We start from the raw sequence: 22,018 nt of genomic DNA, 5'->3' as shown, positions 1-22,018 counted from the left end.
TCTATGTTTTGGCAGTGTATATTCACCACAAATGTAACAGAATGAGTCTGGATCGTTAAGACAACTTCTTCATGATGAGTTCATGCTTTTCACTGGAAAACAGACAACAACATAAAGTTAGTGCAAAAATCAAGCTATGAACAAACTTTTAGAACACTAATTAACACAAAACTATATTGAGAACTGCTCAGTTCAAGTACTAATCCAAAGAAATTAATGAGATGATGCGTCGCATTTACCAACAAGTGCTATAAATAAGATACCAAAAATCTCAAAAACTTGAGCCAATCTGGCAAAACTGATGACATATTCAGAATCAGCACCCCAAAAATACCCCAAATTCATTAAAATATTTTGGACACCAGAAAAAAAAATTTTTTTCGTTGACCTGTGTTATTGTTATGCTGTAATGTCTATCGTCTGTACAAGTCCCCTCTGAAATGTAAAGTGCTGCGGAATATGTCGGCGCTATAGAAATAAAATTTATTATTATTATTATTATTAAGGACAGGAAAGGAAAGATACTGTCTGCAATCACGCCAAAAAACCCTGCAAAAATGTACAACACGTCTGATAGCAAAAAAAAACCCTGAAGTCACTAGACTTCACCCACTATATCAGCACTCTGGCATATTCTGAAAACAGAGTAAAGAGAGGCCAATCTAATAAGGGACAAAAAGCAAACTGGCACAAACAGTAACATAAGAATGGAAATTCAGCACAGCCCCAGCCGGGGCTGGCTGACCACACAAAACTGAATAGACGAAACCAAATCAAATGTGAACAATAGCAAAGAACACTTAGCTTGAGAATGCAGGGAATGAACTGGAAACAAAGACCTCAGGAGGCAGGAAAAATCACCAGCAGGGGTAGAGGGAGTTGGCTGTCTTAAATCCAGTCAGAGACTCCAGATGTCCAATCGTCGTCCTCATTATCAGGTGGCAGGTCTCTGTTAATTAGATCAGCTTCATTACCTCCTGCAACCACCAGAGGGAGCCCGGAAAGAGAACTCACGAGAACTCACTGGTTAATACAACCAGCTCCACCACCCTCGTCAGCAACCAGAGGCAGACCAGAAAGTGAATTCACAACACAGCACTCTGTGAACAGCCAGCTTCTTTAGCAATGCCCTTTTGTGGCTTACCCTCCTTGTGGAGTGTATCAATGACTGCCTTCTGGACATCTTTCAAGTCAGCAGTTTTTCCCATGATTGTGGAGCCTACTGGAACAGACTAAGGGACCTTGCTTAGGAAGCCTTTACAGGTGTATTTTGTTAATTATTCTAATTTACTGAGATAATGACTTTTGGGTTTTCATTGTCTGTAAGCCGTAATCAACAACATTAACTTAAATAAACACTTGAAATAGATCACTCTGTTGGTAATGACTATATAATATATGAGTTTCACTTTTTGTATTGAAGAACTTAAATAAATCCACTTTTTGATGATATTCTAATTTTGTGAAAAGCACTTTTATATTCCTATTGTGCTGTTGATGTATACACAATTTTTTTTGCAATTCAGCACACTTCTTGTGGGTTCTATGTGTTCCTGGGTATGCACAGAGAAAAATACCGTCATCCTACAAACTCCAAAGAGGATGCAAGCTGACTGCTGCAGCTCCAAGGCTCAACAGGGAAGTGCAAATAGAATCCACAACTCCCAATAAGAAGTTGGGAGTTCTAAACACCCAGATCCAGGTGACACCATTAAGGCCAGAGGAGGTGGCCACTACTGAGACCTTCTGCATTCAGATGCATTGTGACTGTCTGCAGCCTCTGACACTCTCGTGACACCAGATCCAGGTGTGTAAAATAGAGCCGGAGGGAGGTTGCCACTGGGTCTAAAAGTCAGAAGGATTAAGAAGGTGTCTGCAATGCCAAACGCGGAGACCTTCTACAACCAGATGCAGTGTGACTGTAGCATCTGACACACCCGTACAGAGGCCTTGTACAGAGGCACTGTACAGAGGCCCTGCACAGTGGCATCACACAGTGGCCCCATATAGAGGCACCGTACAGAGGCACCTTGCAGAGATTCTGCACAGACGCATCACACAGAGACACCGTACAGAGGAACCTTACAGAGGCACCGTACAGAGGCAGCGTACAGAGGTATCACACAGAGACACCGTACAGAGGCATCCTACAGAGGCATTACACAGAGAAACGTTACAGAGGCCCCGTACAGAAGCACCATACAGAGTCACCGTACAGAGGAACCTTAATGAGGCACATTAAAGAGGCACCGTACAGCAGTCCCATACAGAGGCACTGCACAGAGGCCCGGCATAGAGACACCATACAGAGGCCCAGCATAGAAACACCTTAGAGAGGTCATGCACAAAGGCCCTGCACAGAGGCCTCACACCAAGGCACCGTACAGAGGCACCATACAGAAGAACCATACAGAGGCCCTGCATACAGACACCTTACAGTGGTTCCACTTAGAGGCACTTATAGAGGCACCTTACAGAGGTCCCGCACAAAGGCACCATACAGAGACAATGTAGAGCAGAATACAGATTATTTGGTTCATTCTGCCTCACCATGTTATCTCTGGAGGTTTTTCATATACTTCATCCTGCCCTCAGCTATACTTTAGCTTTGGCATTTCTCTTATTAGGCCAGTACATTTGCATATTTCTTCCATAGACTGCAAAGTTATAAAAATGTGTCTTTTTTTTCATCTGTTTTAAAGGATGAGTAAGCGAATCAGACTGCATCTTTTTTGCAAACTGTTGAATAACAGATTGAAACAGATATGTGCGCAAAAGTATGTCAAACTGATACCTGTTTGTCAAATGTTTTTCCTATGGATCTCTATATAAATACAAACATATCCATTTAAATCCGTTTGTTTTACAGTATAAACGGACAGGTCAAGTACACCACAGAAAAGGAGTGTGACGCAGGCCTACAGTGCATATTGATATGCAAATTCCCTATATCAAAAATATCTCATTGTTTCTGCCTGTACGTTCAATGGAAATGAGAACAAGCAGAAATGGATGATTAATACACTGTTAAATGAAACAGGAAATCTCCGACATATGCCAGATAAGAAAATTCTTAAATGTAAAATATGTAGTAAATAATCCATAAAATAGTTTATATTTCTAGAACATTTTTAGGAAAATAAATTCTATATGTCATAATAACATTTAGTAATTAACAGTTTCCTATAGGCATTCATCCCTGTCACATCATATATTGAGCCCACAACGCCAAGTAGTGGTGCAGTACTGTAACTGCAATCACATGAATAGAAAACATGGAAGAGTCTCTTATGAAATATTGTAAGTCTTCCCAAAGACATTGAGAGACACAAATACCAAGAATTCTATATTATGTCTTCTCGCTAAATTCCAGAGCTGAACTTCCTAAAGACTCCAACACCATCATGCATGTATATCGGCCTGGTGGGGTTGTAATGTTTTAGGGTAACAGATCTATTTATTATTTTGAAAGATTTTCCTCGTTGCTGGATGTTTAACATTCATCAAGTTGTGCTCATAGAAAGAGACTCAAAGGCACAAAGATAAAAGCATAGACTGAAGAGAATATCTGCAGGAAAAGGGACCTTTTTTTTGGGGGGGGGGAGAAGGGGGGGCATTAAAGGGGATGATCCCAAACAATCTTGCTTACCCAGAGATCCAAGAAGAAAAAGAGAAAACCACTAAGGATGGAGGAAGTAAAACTGAAAGGCAGGCATAAAAATTAATATACAGACATATTACAAAACAATATAATTAAAAACCTTCGTCCCTGACGAAGGATATATTTTTCTGAAACATGCGTCGGGGTGCGTTTGTACCACACCGCTACTGCCAGTTACATCTTCCAGGTATATTTATTTGATTAGCATTATCTTATCTTTATTGCTAATATGTGGTTTGTCGCTATATATTGATGCCACTGTGTAGCATATTGTTGTGATATGGTTTTGGTATGAAATATATTTATTCAATTTTACCTGGCCAAATCTATTATATTTTACCTGGTGTTCAAAACCATATTTGATCATACTTGTGTGCCACCAATTATATTACTTATATTTTTAGTGTTATTAGCTTATTTAGCCACTTGGTGGTGCTATATGTTATATATCTTTATGCTTTTAGCAGTTGTGTGTGTTTTTAATTATATTTTTTGTAATATTTATACACAATTTCTTTTATGTTATTAATTAATAGTGTATAACTTATGCCATATCTAATAAAGGCAATTTAATTACATTACTCTATTGTCTGTATATTCATTTTTATGCCTGCACTTCAGTTTTACTCCATCCTTAGTGGTTTTCTCTTTTTCTTCTCCTATCTGGATGGTCTGCCATCCAGTTGTTGAAGGGATTGTATTTTTATTAGTCAAGTATTGTATTTGATACATTTTTTGTATTTATTTTTTATTGTTGTTTTACATCCCTTTGCTTTTAATTTACCCAGAGATCCATAAGCTTTTCTATGACAGTTTTCTCTGCATCAGCTCCGACCACTAACCCCGACCTGCCATGACAAATATGCTGATGCTGTCACATCAGTCCCGTCTGGGGTCTAAAGCAATTTTAGTGGTCTGGTGTGAATGAGTTTGGGGGGCATTAATGAGTTTAGGGATTTGGGGTCTGCTTTTCCAACTAACAATGATAAATTGTGATGTAAATGGTTCTACATAGTATGAGAAACATTAACAAGGCGACCAGTGGCGTAGCGTGGGGGGGGCGGGGGGGGGGCGGTCCGCCCCAGGCGGCACGTGTGTGGGGGCGGCGCGGCAGCAGCAATTCAATTCCTCTCCTCTGACTGGGAGAACAGCGCGGACTCCGCGGAGGCACAGTGCAGGCGCTTTCTACCTTCTACGCCACTGCCTTGCTGGACTCGGACTCGGAGCCCCGGCTGCTTTCCGCTCCTGAGCCGGTGCTGGGCGGAGGTGTTGGCCGCTCGGGGCTGGTTGTTCGGTCGGAGCTGCCAGAAGAACACGTGGCGTGTGGCTGAGGTGACGCAGGAGGAGCGGATCCCGGGACACAGGAGCCGGTGAGTGAGGGGGACGGCGGGAAGCGCTGCCCAGCCTGCCCATGATGTCTGTGAGGGGAGGGAGACACCGCGGTATGTGATTGCCCCTTGAATTTCATTCCATCATGTAATGTTATGCTACAGGGGGCGGCATCTAGGTAATTACTCCCTCTCCCCCATTTACTAATTCTAAAGTTGAGGCTCCCTAATCCTTGGAGTTGGATTGCCTACATCTTCATATAGCTGATATTATGCAAAAGAGTTGGGCTCTGTAGGGAGAGGACATGGGGGCTGTGCAGAGGAGGACATGGGGGGGCTCTGTAGGGAGAGGACATGGGGGCTGTGCAGAGGAGGACATGGGGGGGCTCTGTAGGGAGAGGACATGGGGGCTGTGCAGAGGAGGACATGGGGGGGCTCTGTAGGGAGAGGACATGGGGGCTGTGCAGAGGAGGACATGGGGGGGCTCTGTAGGGAGAGGACATGGGGGCTGTGCAGAGGAGGACATGGGGGGGCTCTGTAGGGAGAGGACATGGGGGCTGTGCAGAGGAGGACATGGGGGGGCTCTGTAGGGAGAGGACATGGGGGCTCTGTAGGGAGAGGACATGGGGGCTGTGCAGAGGAGGACATGGGGGGGCTCTGTAGGGAGAGGACATGGGGGCTGTGCAGAGGAGGACATGGGGGGGCTCTGTAGGGAGAGGACATGGGGGCTGTGCAGAGGAGGACATGGGGGGCTCTGTAGGGAGAGGACATGGGGGGCTGTGCAGAGGAGGACATGGGGGGCTCTGTAGGGAGAGGACATGGGGGGCTGTGCAGAGGAGGACATGGGGGGGCTCTGTATGGAGAGGACATGGGGGGCTGTGCAGAGGAGGACATGGGGGGGCTCTGTATGGAGAGGACATGGGGGGCTGTGCAGAGGAGGACATGGGGGGGCTCTGTAGGGAGAGGACATGGGGGCTGTGCAGAGGAGGACATGGGGGGCTCTGTAGGGAGAGGACATGGGGGGCTGTGCAGAGGAGGACATGGGGGGGCTCTGTGTGGAGAGGACATGGGGGGCTGTGCAGAGGAGGACATGGGGGGCTCTGTAGGGAGAGGACATGGGGGCTGTGCAGAGGAGGACATGGGGGGGCTCTGTAGGGAGAGGACATGGGGGCTGTGCAGAGGAGGACATGGGGGGGCTCTGTAGGGAGAGGACATGGGGGGCTCTGTAGGGAGAGGACATGGGGGCTGTGCAGAGGAGGACATGGGGGGCTCTGTAGGGAGAGGACATGGGGGCTGTGCAGAGGAGGACATGGGGGGGCTCTGTAGGGAGAGGACATGGGGCTGTGCAGAGGAGGACATGGGGGGGCTCTGTAGGGAGAGGACATGGGGGGCTCTGTAGGGAGAGGACATGGGGGCTGTGCAGAGGAGGACATGGGGGGGCTCTGTAGGGAGAGGACATGGGGGCTGTGCAGAGGAGGACATGGGGGGGCTCTGTAGGGAGAGGACATGGGGGCTGTGCAGAGGAGGACATGGGGGGCTCTGTAGGGAGAGGACATGGGGGGCTGTGCAGAGGAGGACATGGGGGGCTCTGTAGGGAGAGGACATGGGGGGCTGTGCAGAGGAGGACATGGGGGGGCTCTGTATGGAGAGGACATGGGGGGCTGTGCAGAGGAGGACATGGGGGGGCTCTGTATGGAGAGGACATGGGGGGCTGTGCAGAGGAGGACATGGGGGGGCTCTGTATGGAGAGGACATGGGGGGCTGTGCAGAGGAGGACATGGGGGGGCTCTGTAGGGAGAGGACATGGGGGGCTGTGCAGAGGAGGACATGGGGGGGCTCTGTAGGGAGAGGACATGGGGGCTGTGCAGAGGAGGACATGGGGGGCTCTGTAGGGAGAGGACATGGGGGGCTGTGCAGAGGAGGACATGGGGGGGCTCTGTGTGGAGAGGACATGGGGGGCTGTGCAGAGGAGGACATGGGGGGCTCTGTAGGGAGAGGACATGGGGGCTGTGCAGAGGAGGACATGGGGGGGCTCTGTAGGGAGAGGACATGGGGGCTGTGCAGAGGAGGACATGGGGGGGCTCTGTAGGGAGAGGACATGGGGGGCTCTGTAGGGAGAGGACATGGGGGCTGTGCAGAGGAGGACATGGGGGGCTCTGTAGGGAGAGGACATGGGGGCTGTGCAGAGGAGGACATGGGGGGGCTCTGTAGGGAGAGGACATGGGGCTGTGCAGAGGAGGACATGGGGGGGCTCTGTAGGGAGAGGACATGGGGGGCTCTGTAGGGAGAGGACATGGGGGCTGTGCAGAGGAGGACATGGGGGGGCTCTGTAGGGAGAGGACATGGGGGCTGTGCAGAGGAGGACATGGGGGGGCTCTGTAGGGAGAGGACATGGGGGCTGTGCAGAGGAGGACATGGGGGGCTCTGTAGGGAGAGGACATGGGGGGCTGTGCAGAGGAGGACATGGGGGGCTCTGTAGGGAGAGGACATGGGGGGCTGTGCAGAGGAGGACATGGGGGGGCTCTGTATGGAGAGGACATGGGGGGCTGTGCAGAGGAGGACATGGGGGGGCTCTGTAGGGAGAGGACATGGGGGCTGTGCAGAGGAGGACATGGGGGGGCTCTGTAGGGAGAGGACATGGGGGGCTGTGCAGAGGAGGACACGGGGGGGCTCTGTAGGGAGAGGACATGGGGGGCTCTGTAGGGAGAGGACATGGGGGGCTGTGCAGAGGAGGACATGGGGGGGCTCTGTAGGGAGAGGACATGGGGGCTGTGCAGAGGAGGACATGGGGGGGCTCTGTAGGGAGAGGACATGGGGGACTGTGCAGAGGAGGACATGGGGGGCTCTGTAGGGAGAGGACATGGGGGGCTGTGCAGAGGAGGACATGGGGGGGCTCTGTATGGAGAGGACATGGGGGGCTGTGCAGAGGAGGACATGGGGGGCTCTGTAGGGAGAGGACATGGGGGCTGTGCAGAGGAGGACATGGGGGGGCTCTGTAGGGAGAGGACATGGGGGCTGTGCAGAGGAGGACATGGGGGGGCTCTGTAGGGAGAGGACATGGGGGGCTCTGTAGGGAGAGGACATGGGGGGCTGTGCAGAGGACATGGGGGGCTCTGTAGGGAGAGGACATGGGGGGCTGTGCAGAGGAGGACATGGGGGGGCTCTGTATGGAGAGGACATGGGGGGCTGTGCAGAGGAGGACATGGGGGGGCTTTGTAGGGAGAGGACATGGGGGGCTGTGCAGAGGAGGACATGGGGGGGCTCTGTAGGGAGAGGACATGGGGGGCTATGCAGAGGAGGACATGGGGGGCTCTGTAGGGAGAGGACATGAGGGGGCTCTGTAGGGGGAGGACATGAGGGGGCTGTGCAGGGGAGGACATGGGGGGGCTCTGTAGGAGGGACATGGGGGGCTGTGCAGGGGGGTACATGGGGAAGCTGTGTAGGGGAGGACATGGGGGGCTGTGCAGGGGAGGACATGGGGGGCTGTGCTGGGGGGTACATCGGGAGGCTGTGTAGGGGAGGACATGGAGGGGCTGTGCAGGGGGGTACACGGGGAGGGGGGCTGTGCAAGGGGAGAACATGAGGGCTCTGTAGGAGGTGTACTGTGGGTCTGTGCAGGGGGAGGACACGTGGGTCTCCTTACACTGTTTTATGGTGCAGCTCTCGGCAGGGCAGTGGTGGAGGTTCAGTAGGGTCATCACGCTAATACATACACATATATATATATATATATAGAGAGAGAGAACTGCAAGAAGATGAAAGTCTAGAAATTTAGAAATAATAACAGCAGAGTTAGTAGTAGACTAAAAATTAGATCTTTGAGTGTAGTGTGGGCTCTTCGGATTCTTCCGGATTATCAGCGACCAAAGGGGCGGCAAATTTTTCGACCGCCCCGGGCGCCACAAACAGTTGCTACGCCATTGAAGGCGACATCTTTACCGTTGGTGTCCAGCTCTGGCCGTCACTCAACTGCAGAACCAGGTAAGCGAACCTTTATTAACTCTAATTTGGAACGTCTTCTATAGACCATGACATGATCGCCTGCACAGGGCAAAACTCTGATCTGTCTTCAGTACCATAGGTCCTCTTCATAAAGTTATCATACCTAGCAAAGGCAGGATTTCTTTACACAGATGACTATGATAAGATTAGGAGTCTCGATGTCTTGATGCCCATACAATGTAATACATGATTTTGGGTTGGAATCGCCATTACTGAGCAAAAAATGAATTTTCATCTTTTTTTTGCTCACAGGTTTTGCCAGAATTGCATATTTTATATGATTTTTATTTCATACTGACCTCAATCACACCACCACTTTTAGTTGAAGAGCATATCCCACTAAAATAAGCTGCTCCGCTGTGGCTACTTTTAAAAGTGCGTCCTCTAAATGCAGAAAAGAGAGATTGTTAGTAGGGATTTGTGGTTTATGTAGTCAGAATCAGAACTTTTAAAAGGAAAATGACTTAAAGGGTTGGGTGGTCCAGGATTACATTTTCTTGTACTATTGGGTTGCAAGTGTAGAAAACAAGAAACAAGGACAAGACTCACCCTCCCGAGGTTCAATCATTATTTTCAGCAGCTGCTCTTTTGACAACTGGACTTAGCAACCTGAGCTAGGCTTAGCAGCCATTGCTTCAACACCACCGCTTATCCAAGTGATTGGCTGCAGCAGTCATGTGCGATGTAGTAGTGACATCGCTGCTGCAGCCTGTCAACAAACACTGGGGCAGCAGCAGAGCAGCATCGCTGAAAGATCAGTATAGCTCAGTTTATTATGTTCTACAACTGTAATCCTACTGGACAAGATCATATATATTCCAGGACAACTGATGTAATATTACAGGAGCATTAGTATATGGTCAGAGTGATATGACTTGTGGTGGAAATGGTTACTCACAGACATACCCCATTATAAGCCAATGGTGTCCGACATGTGGTGTATCAGTTCCTGACATTAATTAAAGGAGCTGTTCACTGCTCAGACAGCCCCTCCTCAATCCCTATGTATCCCCCTTGTAAAATAATAACACTTATACTCATCTCCGATGCTGGCACCGTTCCAGCCTTGTTGACACTGGCTCTCTCAGGGTTGGCATGAGATATTGTACTTTGGACAAATCACATACATCCAGAGGAATGAGAGTTGATGCTCTCTCACTTCCTCCACATGTATGTGATTTGCCAGAAGGCGTAAAGAGTAAAGCGGCCGCTGATTGGCCTCAGGGATCTTGTGATACAACAATGTCACGCCATCCCCGGGAGAGCCAGCACTGAAATGGTGCCAGCACCGGAAGGGAGTAGTGGTGTTATTATTTTACAAGGGAGAAACATAGGGATTCAGAAGGCGTTGTTCGAACAGTGGACATCTCCTTTAAGTTTTTCTTTTCCTAATATGAACTATAAAAATGTAATACCTAATACCAAACACAACAGAACATTTCTCACATCTGAGCATTTGTTAAAAAATGTCGTCTAGGTATTCCGAGATTAATACAGTGGAACTGACCTATATGCTGTTAGGAAATACCAGGTTAATATACTTGTAATAGGCAATATATAGACACCGATTCACTAAGAACTATGTAATACTCTTGTTAGCCTAAAGTGGTGCTGTTGGAGAATAATGCTTGCTGCCATGTTCCCCAGCATAATCATTCGATGGAGGTCCCATTTGTGACATTCTTATTGACTTATGAGGACCCGTTTAGTAGAAGAAGACAACCAATTCAACAATTTAAGGCATAAGTGAACAGAATATTTTAGATGGACACAATCCCAGACAAAACTACGGTCAGTAGAGCGTGTGGCTCTTACTCCAGTGCTGGTCAGTTTAACATATCCAAGTGATGTACAAAGAGTGGGGTAATGGGAGATGTAGACTGGATGAGATGTTCAATGGATTATATAATAAGGTGCAGCTAACCCCATTGGACTCACGAGAAGAGGTGAGTGGCATCGCTATGCTCTGGTATCTCCGTGCTCCGATACTTCATGAAGTCAGACAGTGTTTGCAGAGGGTCTTCACTAACCGCAACCTTATCTCCAGATGTCCAGGTTTCTATCGCGACCAGAACAATACTGGTGTTTAGCTGTTCCCTGAAAATCTAAGCGGAGAAACCAGGAAATAATAAAGGTGAGCAAGGGGCTAACTATTGGGTTAAGTAGAAATATGGAATTATATGGGATCAAGAGGCGCAGGAGATGGACAAACCCAATTATATAGAGTTAGATCAGAAGAGTACGAACAAGTCATAGAAGGCTCTGAAAATGTAATATATGAAAATCCCTTGTATTGTCCAATGTTGTCTTTAACGGGAACCTGACATCACTGTGCAGTACAGAGGCGATCTGAGTCTGGATTATGAAGTGTCCACGCTGATTTTCAAAGACATCGGTACTGATGTCGCCAGCCTGAGAGGTCAATCAAGGTCAAAGGACATTCTTTCAAACCATGACTCGGTGACTCAGCCAGTACAACAAACCATCCCGATGACTCGGAGGTAATGGTTTTCCACTCATGGAGGCAAGTTTTTACTTTATAGCTACAGCAAAATTACTATTTTATAATAGTAATACTACAGGATGGGCCATTTATATGGATACACCTGGGTGGGCCATTTATAATGTTGGAATCCAAAATGGCTGACTGCAAAATGGCCACCATAGTCACCACCCATCTTGAAAAGTTTTCCCTCTCCCATATACTAATGTGGCACAAACAGGAAGTTGATATCACCAGCCATTCCCATTTATTTTAGGTTTATCCATATAAATGGCCCACCCTGTCTACAGTTATGGTCAAAAGTATTGACACCCCTGCAATTCTGTCAGATAATACTCAGTTTCTTCCTGAAAATGATTGCAAACACAAAATTCTTTGGTATTATTATCTTCATTTAATTTGCCTCAAATGAAAAAACACAAAAGAGAATGAAGCAAAAAGCAAAACATTGATCATTTCACACAAAACTCCAAAAATGGGCCAGACAAAAGTATTGGCACCCTCAGCCTAATACTTGGTTGCACAACCTTTAGCCAAAATAACTGCGACCAACCGCTTCTGGTAACCATCAATGAGTTTCTTACAATGCTCTGCTGGAATTTTAGACCATTCTTCTTTGGCAAACTGCTCCAGGTCCCTGATATTTGAAGGGTGCCTTCTCCAAACTGCCATTTTTAGATCTCTCCACAGGTGTTCTATGGGATTCAGGTCTGGACTCATTGCTGGCCACGTTAGAAGTCTCCAGTGGTTTCTCTCAAACCATTTTCTAGTGCTTTTTGAAGTGTGTTTTGGGTCATAGTCCTGCTGGAAGACCTATGACCTCTGAGGGAGACCTAGCTTTCTCACACTGGGCCGTACATTATGCTGCAAAATTTGTTGGTAGTCTTCAGACTTCATAATGCCATGCACACGGTCAAGCAGTCCAGTGCCAGAGGCAGCAAAGCAACCCCAAAACATCAGGGAACCTTCACCATGTTTGACTGTAGGGACCGTGTTCTTTTCTTTGAATGCCTCTTTTTTTCTCCTGTAAACTCTATGTTGATGCCTTTGCCAAAAAGCTCTACTTTTGTCTCATCTGACCAGAGAACGTTCTTCCAAAACGTTTTAGGCTTTTTCAAGTAAGTTTTGGCAAACTCCAGCCTGGCTTTTTTATGTCTCGGGGTAAGAAGTGGGGTCTTCCTGGGTCTCCTACCATACAGTCCCTTTTCATTCAGACGCCGACGGATAGTACGGGTTGACACTGTTGCACCCTCGGACTGCAGGGCAGCTTGAACTTGTTTGGATGTTAGTCGAGGTTCTTTATCCAACATCCGCACAACCTTGCGTTGAAATCTCTTGTCAATTTTTCTTTTCCGTCCACATCTAGGGAGGTTAGCCACAGTGCCATGGGCTTTAAACTTCTTGATGACACTGCGCACGGTAGACACAGGAACATTCAGGTCTTTGGAGATGGACTTGCAGCCTTGAGATTGCTCATGCTTCCTCACAATTTGGTTTCTCAAGTCCTCAGACAGTTCTTTGGTCTTCTTTCCTTTCTCCATGCTCAATGTGGTACATGGACACAGGACAGAGGTTGAGTCAACTTTAATCCATGTCAACTGGCTGCAAGTGTGATTTAGTTATTGCCAACACCTGTTAGGTGCCACAGGTAAGTTACAGGTGCTGTTAATTACACAAATTAGAGAAGCATCACATGATTTTTCGAACAGTGCCAATACTTTTGTCCACCCTCTTTTTTATGTTTGGTGTGGAATTGTATCTAATTTGGCTTTAGGACAATTCTTTTTGTGTTTTTTCATTTAAGACAAATTAAATGAAGATAATAATAACAAAGAATTTGTGTTTACAATCATTTTCAGGAAGAAACTGAGTATTATCTGACAGAATTGCAGGGGTGTCAATACTTTTGGCCACAACTGTATATGTAATATAGTATTACATATAGTTTAGCTACAAGCATCATTGTAATTACCATTTAAGTGCCTGCAGGAGACTGAGATTAGCTTCATCAGCTTCTTCTGATGTCAGGTTACTTTTAATCAGTGAAATTCCATTTTAAGGAAAAATTACAGCAAACTATCAATGCACATGGGGTATCCCATTACCATAAGGGCGCAGTCAGACAGCTATATAAATCAGACAGAGATCGGACCACAATGCTCGGACTGGCCAGAGTTCTCCCAACCCGAGAGTGGAAGCCTCATGTATTTCCATGCAGCTGTCACGCTCGGGTCAGGAGAGCCGCCGGCCAGTCTGAGCATTGTGGTCCGATCTCCATCTGATTTACACGGACGTCTGACTGCGGCCTAAGAGAAGCTGATGATGAGATCGGTTATACAGTGCAAATTTACCAGTAGGACCTTATTAGTTAGTTCCCAATTTCCATTGTAGTTCCCAGTTCTTCCCCTTCCTAATCCTTTCTTCCTCCCTCCATACCATTAGTATTAATGATATTGTTGTGTATTGTATTATAAAAACTTCAATAAAAATAACTTTGAACATGTCTGCCCCCTAAGCTCTTTGCTTAGATGATATTTGACGAGTATCCTGACAGCAGGAGGCTTGGCCGTACCATATAGCTACCGTAACATTTTTTGGGATCAATTGGTCAGTTTTTTGTCTTCCTCCAGGTGAAAGAAAGCGATCTCTGAATTCCCCTATAGGGCAAGGCTTGACTATGTAATGAGCTTTGAAAAATGACTAAGGATATAATTTCCTGGGGGACAGTGAATTTGTATATCCTTTTCCCAAAGAGCATTGACTGGCCTTGAAATCGGTCTACGACAACTGGTGGTCTCCACAAGGAGAAAGAGTACCCCTGTGGACATTTTCATAAATTCCTGTAACAAGTGTGACAGGTGTGAACAAACCCTGATTGTGTCTGAAGAAGAAATCAACAGATTAGGAGACATTGCCGAAGCCTAGAGAGTGAATCTGAATGGACATCTTTGGGTTTCTAAATTTATCTACTTCTCTGACAGGCCAGAATTGTAAATCTACCAGATTGAGAAAAGCAAGAAAAACATTACTTTTAGGTTGACGGAATTATGAAAAGTATCGTGAAATGACAACTCACTTCACACTTGTTCTGTTATTGTGTCAAAGAGCAGATAAATAAATGATGATTTAAAGGGAATTTGTCAGCAGGTTTTGCTTTGTAATCTGAAAGCAGCATGAGGTAGGGTCAGAGACACTGATTTCAGGGATGTGCCACTTATTAGGCTGTGTGCTGTTGTTTCAATAAAATTAGTTTTTTATTAGCAGGAGATTATCACCGCTGGGCTGATACTCGCGTGCTTCCTGGTCCAACCACGCCCCCACAGTTGATTACAAGCTTACAGTCAATATTCAATGTACACAGAAACCTATGGTGTGGGCAGAGTTAGCTACCTGAGCTCTGCTACATGCTATATCTAAAATCTCCGATTGTATCACACTGCTGCACTCAGTAATCTAAGTGACACATTGCTAGAATCAGGGTCTCTTTTCCTACATTATGCTGCTGTCAGATTAGGTAGCAAAAACCTAGTGACAGATTCCATTTAACCACCAAGTCAAAAGACTAATAAGGTTAGTAAAAGGAAAAAAAACAACCACAGTGAAGCCTATACTGGAAGGGGAGAGTGTCACACAAACACAGGCACAGTCGTACTCACAGAATCGGCAAGGTTCACCACCGATTTGGCATAGCTACTTGTAAGACCCACAGATTGTCGGACCTGAAACTAATGAGGATTTTTTAAATTTTCAGATTCAAAGACATGGTATGATCAATTTAAAAAAAAACAGCAGAGCCATAATACAAAGCCTTATACACATTAGTCAGCTACACGTACCAGACGCCAGTCATTCACCACCATAAGCTCAATGTATTTGGTCTCAAATAAAGCAGAGTGCGCAGATGATCGGACCTAGAGATGTGAGACACAAATGAAAATATGAGAGACTTTTCAATATACTTATAATTTTCTTAAAACAAATATTAAGCAGTACATTATAAAATAAAATACTCAAACTCCTTTTTATTTATTACAATAACAGTAATGGCCCTTTAAGTTGTTCCAGACAATAAAGTATTTCTCCCAAAAAATTATTTCAATTACACATTTTGTTATACACATGTTTACAAATGTACGTGAGTAAGCCAAAACTCTTCTGGGAAATCCTGTGGACAGATGAGACCAAGTTAGAACTTTTTGGTAAAGCACATCATTCTACTGTTTACCGATAACAGAATGAGGCCTACAAAGAAAAGAGCAGAGAGCCTACAGTCAAAAATGTTGGAGGTTCAAAGATGTATTGGGGCTGTTTTGTTGCCTCTGGCACTTGATGCCTTGACTGTGTGCAAGACATCACAAAATCTGAAGATAACCAAAGGATATTGGGGCGTAATGTGGTATCCAGTCTCAGAAAGCTGGGCTTGCGATCTAGGTCACGGGTCTTCCAGCAGGACAATAACCCCAAACATACTTCAAGAAGCACCTAGCAATGGACGGAAACAAAGCGCTGGAGAGTTCTGAAGTGGCCAGTGATAAGTCCGGATCTAATTCCCATTGAACACTTGTGGACAGATTTTAAAATTGCTGCTGGGAGAAGGCGCCTTAAAATATGAGAGACCTGGAGCAGTTTGCAAAAGAAGAGTGGTCCAAAATCCCAGTTGAGAGGTGAAAGAAGCTTGTTGACGGTTATAGGAAGTGATTTATTGCAGTTATTTATTCCAAAGGGTGTGCAAATATTAAGTTGATGGTGCCAACAATTTTGTCCAACCCATTTTGGGGTTTTGTGTGAAATTATGTCCAATTTGCCTTTTTTTCTTAGGTTTTTTTTTGTGTTTTTCCAATGCACACAAAATAAATAAACATGTGTATAACAAAACATGTGTAATTGCAATAATTTTCTGGTAGCAATACTCCATTTTCTGGAATAATTTCAAGGGTGCCAACACTTTTGGCCATGACTTTACATAAATCACTCTTTGTCTTCAAAGTGGTTCTGCAGCAGGATAGGTTATACTACAAAGCCAGCTAAACATGCTCACTACACTGTATTCGTTAAAGTAAAATGGTGTCCACTTAAAGGAAAGCTGTCATCAGAAAATGACCTATTGTTTCATCCAACGTGACACATGTAATCCTAAAAAAAAATTGTTAGTAATTTTTTCATATCACGATCTTTATTAAAAAATATTACTCTTGTAATTTTCATAATGGATACTAAGGGTTTTTTTTAATAGAAACTGTCAGCGGGTTTTTTCTATGTAATCTGACAGCAGCATGATGTAGGGGCTGAGACTCTGATTCCAAAGATATCACTTAGTTATGCACCAGTTTTGGTAGAATTGCAGTTTCCATTGCTGCAGATATAGCAGAGCTCAGAATGATGAACCCTATATAACCCCGCTCACACCCCTGAGTAGAAACTTTTGGTCAATATGCAGTGTGCACAGATAGCTGCCAATCAGTGGTGTGGGCGGAGTTGGACAAGAAGGAATGAGATCCGTAGTTCTCTATTTATAATCTCCTACTGATAAAAACTGATTTTATGAAAACAGCAAAACACAGTCTCGTAAATGACACATGAGTTGAATCAGGATCTCTGCCCCTATATCATGCTGCTGTCAGATTATATTGCAAAAAACCTGCTGACAGATTCCAATTAAACTTTTCTTTCCTTAAGGGCCCGTTACACATAGCGATATCGCTAGCAATATCGCTATAACGTCACTGGTTTTGTGACGCAGCAGCGATATTGCTAGCGATATCGCTACATGTGATACTTACCTCCGACCGGCTCCCCCGCCGGTTATCGCTGATCGTGCGAGAACGTCCTGGGCCATTTCTCGTCGTCGGCTTCCTGCTGGGCTTCCTGCTGTGGCGACGAACGACGCGTGGATGCGGGCGGGAGTACGTCTTCATCGCCTCATCTGACAGGTAAGTGGCGACCGCCGACCGCTGCTATGTCGCTGGTGAGATCTGCCTGTGTGGCAGCTCACTAGCGACCACTTAGCGATGCACCAGCGAACCTGACCGGGTCACAACGTTGTCGGGATCGCTGGTGCATCACTAAGTGTAACGGAACCCTTAGGCTATGTGCACACGTTGCGGATTCTGCTGCGGATCCGCAGCGAATTTGGCCCTGCGGACAAGCAGCGGTTTCCGCAGCGGTGTACAGTACCATGTTAGCCTATGAAAAACAAAAACCGCTGTGCAGATGCTGTGGATTTTTCCGCGGATTACAATCCGCAGCATGTCAATTGTTTGTGCGGATTCCGCAGCGGTTTCACACCTTATCATTATGAGGTGTGAAACCGCAGGGCAAAACCGCAGGCTAATCCGCAGATAAACCGCAGGACTTTTGTCCTGCGGATTTCACAAAATCCACGCAGAAAAATCCGCAGTGCAATCCGCAACGTGTGCACATAGCCTTACAGGAAAAGTTTATCAGACTTCTTGTCATTAGAGACAGGATTACAATGCCTGATAAAACCTCTATACACAACTGATAACACAGGATCCATCAATCACAACAGGCAATGTCACTGCTCCTCCTACTCCCTCTCCAGAATGATCTTTGCACATGCTCATTAGCTGCACTTGTGGATCTATTGAACCAACAGGAAGTTAGAGTCTAAAAAAGCCTCAGGCGTCAATGTGAAAATTGCAAGATTTCTATTTTTCATAAATATTATAATATAGAAAAAAAAACATTACTGGAAATTAGTGCAAAAATACATTTAACACAAAAACGTGATTTAAACAGTAGGTAATTTTCTTTTGTCACATTCCATTCAACCCCTTCCCACCAGTTCTTGTTTTAGGCCGGGATCAGACTTGCAAGAAACTCGCACGAGTCTCGCACCTCAATACCCGCCACTGCCGACGGCACTCGGGACCGGAGTGTGCGGCTGTATTGAGGTGCGAGACTCGTGCGAATTTCTCGCAACCTTATTGTGTTTTTATTTGTTCTTTGCAGGTTTAAAGCAGTTTCATATCTGCACCACTCAGTTCTTTCAGCATTTCTACAGTGTTTTTCACACATTTTAACCCCTTAGTGACAGAGCCAATTTGCTACTTAATGACCAAGCTAATTTTTACAATTCTGACCACTGTCACTTTATGAGGTTATAGCTCTGGACCACTTCAATGGATCCCACTGATTCTGAGACTGTTTTTTGTGACATATTGTACATCATGATAGTGGTAAAATTTCTTTTATTTTCACAAATATGGTGAAAATGTTTACATTTTTGAAATTTTCAAACTTTTAACGTTTATGCCCTTAAATCAGAGCGATATGTCACACAAAATACTTAATAAACAACAGTTCACACATGTCTACTTTACATCAGCACAATTTTGGAAACAAAGTTTTTTTTTGTTAGGACATTATAAGGGTTAAAAGTTGACCAGCGATATCTCATTTTAACAACAAAATTTACAAAAGCATTTTTTTTAGGGACCACATCACATTTGAAGTCACTTTGAGGGGTGTACAAGACCGAAAATACCCAAAAGTGACATCATTCTAAAAACTGCACCCCTCAAGGTGCTCAAAACCACATTCAGGAAGTTTAGTAACCCTTTACGTGCTTCACAGAAACTGAAGCAATGTGGAAGGAAAAAATTAACATTTAACTTTTTTCACAAACACTTTACTTCAGAACCAACTTTTTTATTTTCACAAGTGTAAAAAGAGATAATGAACCACAAAATGTGTTGTGCAATTTCTCCTGAATATGCTGATACCCCATATGTGGGGGTAAACCACAGTTTAAGCACACGGCAGAGCTTGGAAGGGAAGGAGCGCCGTTTGACACCATGTCGCGTTTGGAGAGCCCCTGATGTGCCTAAACAGTGGAAACCCCCACATAGAATCATAGAATCGTAGAGTTGGAAGGGACCTCCTGGGCCATCTGGTCCAACCCCCTGCTCAAAGCAGGATTCGCTAAATCATCCCAGTCAGATGTCTGTCCAGCCTCTGTTTGAAGACTTCCATTGAAGGAGAACTCACCACTTCTCATGGCAGCCTGTTCCACTCATTGATCACTCTAACTGTCAAAAAGTTTTTTCTAATATCTAATCTGTGTCTCCTCCCATTCAGTTTCATCCCATTGCTTCTAGTCTTTCCTTGTGCAAATGAGAATAAAGTTGATCCTTCTACAATGTGACAGCCCTTTAGATATTTGTAGACAGCTATTACAAATGACACCATTTTGAAAACTAGACCCCCCCCAAGGAACTTATCTAGATGTGTGGTGAGCACTTTGAACCCCCAAGTGCTTCACAGACATTTATAACGTAGAGCCGTGAAAATAAAAAAATCATAATTTTTCCACAAAAATGATCTTTTCGCACGAAAATGTTTATTTTCCCAAGGGCTAACAGGAGAAATTAGACCTCCAAAGTTGTTGTTCAATTTGTCCTGAGTACGCCGATACCCCATATGTGGGAGTAAACCACTGTTTGGACGCAAGGCAGAGCTCAAAAGGGAAGGAGTGCCGTTTGACTTTTTCAACGCAGAATTGGCTGGAATTGAGATCAGACGCCATGCCGCATTTGGAAAGCCCCTGATGTGCCTAAACAGTGGAACCCCCAATTCTCACCTCAACCCTAACCCCAATACACCCCTAACCATAATCCCAACTCTAACCATAACCCTAACCACAATCCTAACCCCAATAAACAACCATAACCCTAACCACAAACCTAACCCTAACACTCCCCTAACCCTAGCCCCAACCCTATCTTTAGCCCCAACTCACTTTAGCCCAACTCTAACCCTAATGGGAAAATGGAAATAAATACATTTTTCTATTTTATTATTTTTCTCTAACTAAGGGGGTGATAAACTTGGGGTTGATTTACTTTTTTTTTATTTTGATCACTGTGATAGAGTCTATCACAGTGACTAAAATGAACCAATAGGAAAAATCTCCTATTATTGCCGGGTGCCGGCTGGCAGATCTTGGCAGGTGCACTGCTCATGCACCTGCCATTTTCTTCCCGGAAGAAGACACTGGCAGCCATGGGGGGAAGCAGGAGGCTTGAGTGACACCGGGAGGTACCGTGGGAGGATCGGGGGACCCTTTTTCTCTCTCCTCTGATGTGCGATCACATCAGAGGAGAGAGAAGTTAAATGGAAAATCTGACTGGCTTTTTTTTGCGGTCGCTGTTATACCGTTAATGACGGCAATCGCAACACCGGGGTCGGTGAAAACCGAGCAAAATCATGTTCTCTGGGGTCTCAGCTACCCCTGACTTTGGGGAGTGCTATACCCTTATTCCTCAGCTAACGGCGCTGTGGTTTAAGTACCCTTAGCTGCTGCCTTTAAAGGGAATCTGTCACCTCATTTTTGGCCTATGAGATGCGGCCACAGCCATCAGGAGCTTATCTACAGCATTCTGTAATGCTGTAGATAAGCCCCCAATGTAACCTGAAAGATAAGAAAAACGAGTTAGATTATACTCACCCGGAGGTCCGGTCCGGTCCAATGGGTGTTGCGGTCCAGTCCGGCGCCTCCCATCTTCTAGCGATGACGTCCTTCTTCTCACTTCTGCCGTGGCTCCTGCGCAGATGTACTATATCTGCCCTGTTGAGGGCAGAGCAGAGTACTGCAGTGCACAGGTGCCGGGAAAGGTCAGAGAAGTCCGGAACCTGCGCACTGCATTACTTTACTCTGCCCTCAACAGATAAAGTACGCCTGCGCAGGAGCTGCGGCAGAAGTAAGAAGGAGGACGTCATCGCTAGAAGATGGGAGGCGCCAGACCGCGACACCCATAGGACCGGACGCCCGGATGGGCATAATCTAACTTGTTTTTCTTATCTTTCAGGTTACATCAGGGGCTTATCTACAGCATTAGAGAATGCTGTAGATAAGCCCCGGATGGCGGTGGCTGCATCTCATAGGCCAAAAGTGAGGTGACAGATTCCCTTAAAAAGGCGTATCGGCGGTTGTTAAGGGGTCAATGCAGAAATTCCTACAGCAAATACTCAGCTTGTGGATATACCCTAATCGGGTGCTGCCCACGATCCAGAACTAGTAGCGCTTTGGATGCAGTGCATGCTCACTGCATCCAAAGCGCTGCTTTCTATTGAATGCAGATACAGTTGTGCTCACAAGTTTACATACCCCGGCAGAATTTTTGCTTTCTTAGCCTTTTTTCAGAGAATATGAATGATAACACCAAAACTTATTCTCCTGTCATGGTTAGTGGTTGGGTGAAGCCATTTATTGTCAAACTACTGTGTTTTCTCTTTTTAAATCATATTGACAACCCAAAACATCCAAATGACCCTGATCAAAAGTTCACATACCTCATTTCTTAATACCGTATATTGCCCCCTCTAACATCAATGACAGCTTGAGGTCTTTTGTGGTAGTTGTGGATGAGGTTCTTTATTTTCTCAGATGGTAAAGCTGCCAACCTTTCTTGGCAAAATACCTCCAGTTCCTGTAAATTCCTTGGCTGTCTAGCATGAACTGCGCGCTTGAGATCTCCCCAGAGTGGCTCAATGATATTGAGG

General features: G+C 45.5%; 1 protein-coding gene across 1 annotated transcript in view; it reads right to left on the bottom strand.

Moving 5' to 3' along the window:
- ADAM11 (ADAM metallopeptidase domain 11) overlaps nucleotides 1-22,018 on the bottom strand; it is a 172,495-nt gene that overhangs the window by 74,171 nt on the left and 76,306 nt on the right. The window contains exons 9-12 of the mRNA XM_073572858.1: nucleotides 15,331-15,405; nucleotides 15,151-15,219; nucleotides 10,930-11,096; nucleotides 9,291-9,375 (exon numbers count right to left, since the gene is read on the bottom strand). Coding sequence (XP_073428959.1) covers nucleotides 9,291-9,375; nucleotides 10,930-11,096; nucleotides 15,151-15,219; nucleotides 15,331-15,405 — 396 coding nt within the window. The remainder of the gene's footprint in view (nucleotides 1-9,290; nucleotides 9,376-10,929; nucleotides 11,097-15,150; nucleotides 15,220-15,330; nucleotides 15,406-22,018) is intronic.

The sequence above is a fragment of the Dendrobates tinctorius genome, unplaced genomic scaffold (assembly GCF_039654945.1).
Source record: "Dendrobates tinctorius isolate UK_male_01 unplaced genomic scaffold, ASM3965494v1 ptg000032l, whole genome shotgun sequence".
Lineage (NCBI taxonomy): Eukaryota > Metazoa > Chordata > Amphibia > Anura > Dendrobatidae > Dendrobates > Dendrobates tinctorius.
The sequence above is the reverse complement of the archived record's forward strand: the minus strand, read 5'-3'. Positions and strand labels throughout refer to the sequence as shown.